At 41.2% G+C, this 6,212-nt stretch overlaps 1 protein-coding gene across 1 annotated transcript in view; it reads right to left on the bottom strand.

Moving 5' to 3' along the window:
* The window catches only part of CDH4 (cadherin 4, type 1, R-cadherin (retinal)), a gene marked incomplete at its 5' end in the record, with an annotated part of 101,743 nt that extends 97,647 nt beyond the window's left edge, over nucleotides 1–4,096 (bottom strand). The window contains 2 exons of the mRNA XM_010011495.1: nucleotides 2,816–2,985; nucleotides 4,026–4,096. Of these exons, the coding sequence (XP_010009797.1) occupies nucleotides 2,816–2,985; nucleotides 4,026–4,096 (241 nt within the window). The remainder of the gene's footprint in view (nucleotides 1–2,815; nucleotides 2,986–4,025) is intronic.
* Between the last annotated feature and the right edge of the window lie 2,116 nt (nucleotides 4,097–6,212).

The following is a 6,212-nucleotide window of genomic DNA, read 5'->3' as shown; positions in this document are numbered from 1 at the left end:
AGCACACACTGCACCTGGGCAGGCACTGCAAGTCCCGGATGCATATACATCTCTGCATATATCATGCTTAGAATGATCCTCCCTGAAAGTTCAAGAATGATCTTGAAAACAGGGGAACTGTTTTCAGTTCCCAAACAGAACTCCCAATCCAATTAGAATAAATCTGTTTCACCTTAGGGAAAAAGGTAAATTTCATCAGACAAATGGCTTGCTAAACGCAGGGAGAGTTAAAACACTAGCATTTTAAGAATGGTAGTCCTGAAGCAATACAGATAATTATGCATAAGAAAATATGTGTTGAAGATGTGGGAGTTAATGAAACAGAACTCTTTGCATGTAGCCTCACAAACACTTGCAAAGTCGTCTTCCCTTTTTTTTTTTTAAATATAGTTAGTTTTCAGATTACCTGGGAATGAAAATAGCAAGGACAACATAGTGACAGAGGTGCTGGGAAGACTTCATTCTTGTTAGGACTGCAGAAAACCTGAAGCTCTATAAACAAATCTATCTTCAGCCAGAGCAGCAAGCCCATATCAGACAAGAGCCCTTGTCTTACTGGGTAAAAGGACCAGGGATGGTGCCTTGCAGCTCCACTGATATCCTCTACCTGAGCTCAAGAGTTAAGCTACTAATGTGAGGTAAAGAAATCTCCACAGCAGATGTCAAATCAATTTATGAATGGCCAAGCTCTACAGTTCGGATCCAAGCCTACACCTCAGTCACTGCTCTTCCGTTACTCTGTATAAGCCTGGTTCCCAGTTTGTCTTTCCTTTCAGTTAGAGACTCAGTTATGAAGTGGCATGATTTCATTGACCTTTCCAAAACTTGCAACAACCAAGACTTTGGACACTATCTTCTTTCTGGAAGCTGGCCTAACTTTTCCAGTGTCTAGGATGGTTCATTGCTACTGTAAGTTTCTGCACTATTGAGTCTTTGTTTTGTGCTTGGTGTATTTATAAATGCTTTGTAAAGGGTTTTCAAATGAACAATTGCTGGTTCAATAAATCATCAATCCTTCGCTACTGAGGCTGAAGGATCTAAAGCTTGTTTACAGCCACGGCTTAAAATGTTCTCCATCACCTTCTAATGTTCTGCTAATAAAATGCTCTATCACTCACTAGTCCTGTCTATAAGGTCTCATAACATACTTATCAGTTACTCTATAAACTACATTTTCCTGTAACCTTCAGAGTGTGAATATGCTTATTTACATTTGGATGTCACTGGTTCAAGGTTTCTGTAAGGAACAGAAAAGGCTGGAAGTCCTGCGGTGCGTTTGAGGCACGCTTCCCCAGCCACCCTTGCTAAGACAAGAATTCAGTTTACTGTAACCATGAGGTTAAGTTTGTTATTAGGGAACACACGATTTGCTATTATGGAGGACAGTATCTTTTTCATATTATGTTTTTGACTGAGCGTGTCTGATTGTAGAAATCACAGTGGCTCCATCAGAAGCGTTAACTTGTGTATTGTGTTATTGACTACACTGTTATAATAACCTGGCACTGCTGAAATAATACCAACAGTGCTGAGATGACACACACTGTATCTCAGACACTCCTTTTTCAAAACAACCTCTCTTCATATTTTCCTAGGCACAACAAGCAAAATAATTGTTCTTGTTCACAGAGGATAAAATAATTTTCCTTCAGATCTCCTTTCCTTTCTTTTACCCAGGGGAAATCTCTTTTTCCACCCAACTAAAGAGGTAATCTATTTTCTTTATCCTTCCACCCCACTCCAGAAGCTGTGTCAACATGGTTAACTGGATACCTGATAAAGCTGTCAGAATGTGCATCTCTGATGGCGCAGTTAGGAATATGGTGTCACTGGAAGTGACCCGTGCCACTTCACTGACATGAGAGCATCCCTGGGAACAGCTATTGTGATGCCCATAGATGTGGCTAATGCTGATACAAAGCAATCCATGAAACAACCTTTCAGAGCCACTGCAGAAGAGAACTAAAGTATAGACACAGGAAGTGTTTGAGATTTTGCAGGGCTATCATGCAAAGTACAACGTATTTTTTTAGCAATCTGTGGGACTGTACCTGCTGTACAATTACGCTGTGCAATACAGGGGCTAGGATTTATATCAAAACATAACGGCCAATTACACTCTAAATATTCTGCAGGTAGAGCATTTTATGAACTAGCATGAGGCACCGCTTTTGAGTGTAATTAATCTTAATTAATTTCCTCATATTTAATATTAGCCTATCTGCATATTTAAAAACCTATCTGACACACCCCCATCATACTGCCTGAACATCTCCAAGTGATTTAAAATGAAAAATGGCTATACCAATTATTGCCTGTTTAACTGCAGTAAATGATTCTTAAATTAGTATTTTCTCAAGGCATGCTAACACAGAGATTGGCTTCTCATGGTTTTGGGGGGTTTGGTCTGCACATAAACTTGCGTGGATTTAAGCAGCAGTGTGAAGTTGTGCCACTTCAAAGAAATGACTCTGACTTTGTACCCAAAAAGGACATGAGTTTAATGCCAATTTGCATTGGTTTGGCTGATTTAGCAGGTTACATTAAAGGAAAGCAGAAACAAAGCCAGCATCTCCATACAAACACACAATTGCTCCAGCAGAGTGAGACAGAGACTCGCAACGTCAGTTAAGCCCAAGCAGCCCTGTGCAGTCAGCTCCTCAGGTCTGCTGACACAGGGAGCCAGCCCAAACTGTGATCTGGGCTCTGATGCTGAACAAAAACCCCACTCTTCTCAAAGCTGCATGTCCCTCCTTGAACCCAGCAAGGCTGCTACAGTTTCACTGTGAGCTTGTGAACCCAGTTTTATGCTTACATGGTAGGAAGCTCTTTCTTCTCTGTCCATTGGGCGAGTCACATACATCCTGCCAGACACAGGGTCAATGCTGAAGACTTCCATTGGTGGCTGGTCAGCTCCCACTCCAGTGATGCTGTATCTGATATGGATCTCTTTGTCCTTATCGGAACGAATCTGGATGAAATAACAAAGACAGCAATCGATAACTTTGGGACAAAAGCCATATGGATGTTTAAACAACTTTAAAGATCTGAGCCTGAAAGCTGCATAAATGTAATGCTGCTGTCAATTTTGACAAGGGAACTGTATGCCAAAGAATTGGTGAAAAGCCAGGAAAAGTATATTCCACATATTTTCAACTATTTTTCTCTTCTTTTATTCATGACAATTCTCAAGGAACCATTGAAATTCTGACTCTTTGTCTTAGGATGTGGAAGAACCTATATGCACAAAAGAAGTGCTGTTTAGATGTTTTTGAAACCCTAGGCTCCTTAAAGTGCCCAAACTGTTCAGCCATACCTGGAGTCTCCTAGGCATTAATCACTTCTGAATATGCTGTCTGCAAGATCCCACATCCTCTTTCTCAGTCCCTGTAACTGTGCACACAAATACTCCCATGAAATTTGGAGAATTCGGGCTGTTTGCTCCCTCTTTGTCCAAATCTGCTGGCATGACAAAGCAAGGCCAGGAACGCCTGGTGGGATGTTATTATTTCCTGCGGCTATTTGTTGAGGAAAAGTATGCTTGGCACATCGCTTTTGAAACCCCTTCCCTCCCATACTTTGAGAACACCACCACAAACCAAATGCAGCACGATGAGTTACATGAACCTTGGATACAGAGCTGAGAAAATAAAACAGGGAGGTTAATATGTTGTCCTAGCAACCCTGGCTATCTCTTTAAACCCAAATTTAATTTGCTGATCAAATGCTGAAAGAAGTTCTTGCAACAGCATGACTATTCCTGAAAGTGCAAGGTACAAATAAATTACCACCCCCCGCACCATCACAAACTGTCTTGGCAGTGTAAAAGCGACGTGCATAAATTTTTCCCCAACAGGTCTATGAATACAACAAAGTAGTGGGAAGATAATAGAAACTTCATAGCTGAGTGCATGTCAGCATCTCTGCTACAGCAGCTCGGAGAAGACCAAGTGGATGCAGTGGGATGCAGGAGGCCCCTGCACTCCGCAAACAGCCCCAGTTCGGGGAGTGAAGGTCATTTCCCAGGGGAAGAGGAGGCTTTGCGTTGTCAGGCAAAGGGACAGGGATGGGGCTGTGGGCTGCTTTTGCACTCCTCCTGTATGTGACCTGCAGCTATTTCTTCCTCTCCTGACGCGGGAGGCTGACAAGATACTGAATGTGTTGGTGCAGAGTAACATCAGATCCCCTGGCTTTGAGAATCTCCTTTGATGCCTTTGTCCTGATCATTACCAAGTTTGTCCACTGTGCTCTTTGTACTGTCTCCACCAAATAGTCTGTTCCTGTTAATGGCTAATAATGTCAGTTATTACTAGACACTGCTGGGATTGATTCGTGCTGCACCTACACTTCTGGAGCTGAAGGTCAGGGAATAGAGACAGTTTCATCTGTCTTTTCTCTACAGGATTCACTGCTTGTTAGGCTGTTAGTACCAAGAAAAACAGATTGGACTTACACTGGTATAATCACTTAAAAGAGGTACTGGGGACACTGTGAAAGTGCCCTCATGATGCACACAATGGTTTATACAGGTTTTTGTGGGCCCAGGGGGTATTTGTAATAGGGACCCAAGTAGACAGGCATGAAACCAATTTTCATTAGCAAATCTGTGGGTGAATAAGAGTAAATTAAAATCAAGCTTTGCTTGTACAACTGTGGTTTGAATGATGGCAACTGACTCACCAGCTCAATAACTGAAGTCCACAGTCCCCATTTCAGAAAATCAGCTTTCACCCTGCCAGGTAGAAAGGGCTGAAAGTTGAATTCAGTGAATGTCTGTGCAAATGTATAGCTCAAGTAAGGGAGTTCAAGCTCTAACCCACTCTGTACACACTTGTATCTAGGCCTAAGGTAGGTGAAAATGTAGGAAGCCACTGCTGGACCTTTAAGCCAATGTAGGGTTCCCCTCTTAGAAAGGGTAACATGGGACACACACCTGTGGGTCTCTCTCTATCACTGTGCATCTGCACAGCTCCAAAAGACCTGTAACGTGTCAGGATAAAACCAGCCCTTCACCCTTAATAAAGTTCTTCCTTAACAAAGGTGGAAGAAAAAAGAGAAAAAACCAAACCCAAGGTCTCTGCACTTTTCCTGCTTTTTTGCTCACTGAAGCACAGGAGCCGGGAGGGTCTCGTCAGCCCCAAGCCCCAGCCCAGCTTAACTACGGCTGTAATGAGCACAAGCACCAAACAGCACACCAGTCTCTTTTCAAGGAACTAAAATGGAAGCAATTTTAACCTGAATCACAGAAGGGGAGAGCCTCTTACTTCTTCATGGACGTTTTTCTGCTCTATTTCCTGTTGCATATAGTGCCCAGATCCATTGTGATAGAGGCATTAGAAATGCATAGAGAGAGACAGGAACAGGGAAAAGAAGGCTGGATTTAAATATTCAGTGCTAAAGGCACTATATTTTATTTTCAGGAAACGCAGATAAACAGAAGCTTTCTAAGAAAGCTATGTACAATTTAATAAAGTGTATGCTATAGGATGTCCTTGCAGCACTTTTATTAGCATTAATAGGGTCTAAGTTGTCTGTATGTAAATCATTGCAGATCTAAGAGATGAATTGTATCATAAAACCCACACAACTTACCCAATCATACTAAGAAAAATCCATGAGCTAATTATACTGCATTGAGCAAAACAAAGACAGGCAGAAATATGTTGCAAATATTCAGCAATAGCTCATTATTTGTTGTTAATTGACATCACACTATAGCGGTTTGCCTGTTACCTGTACATAATTCCACTTCAGTAAGAATACAAGGATGTGAAGTGTTCAGAAAAAAACATGTAAGAAGTAGCACTCATCACAGAGAGTTGCAAGGACCACTGACAATGAAACACGGAACGTAATAGAACGTATTACTACCAGGGAGATATTTATCACACAAAGGCACATGCTTTTTATATTAGAACATGTAATTTTAGCACTCTTAATGAGATTTAAAAAAAAAAGTTTATTTTTTTTCCCCCCAGTAATCCTGTAACATTTTGACCAAAAGTTCCATTTGCATAATTCCCTGGGTGCAATTTAATAAATCTTGTTGAGAAGTTAAGAACATTATCTGAATACAATGTAAGGTTTACTTCTTTTGTTGAAACCATTCCTGGAGCAGTTTACCATAATAATAATAACACTAAGAATAAATCCCCCTCAATTTGCCAGGAGCTCACTAGATCAGGAAAAAAAAAAAAATGACTGGTTGGGGA

This window comes from Nestor notabilis, unplaced genomic scaffold (genome assembly GCF_000696875.1).
Source record: "Nestor notabilis isolate BGI_N333 unplaced genomic scaffold, ASM69687v1 scaffold1183, whole genome shotgun sequence".
In the NCBI taxonomy this organism is placed as follows: domain Eukaryota; kingdom Metazoa; phylum Chordata; class Aves; order Psittaciformes; family Psittacidae; genus Nestor; species Nestor notabilis.
Note: the sequence above shows the minus strand (reverse complement) of the source record. Positions and strands in the feature narration are given on the sequence as shown.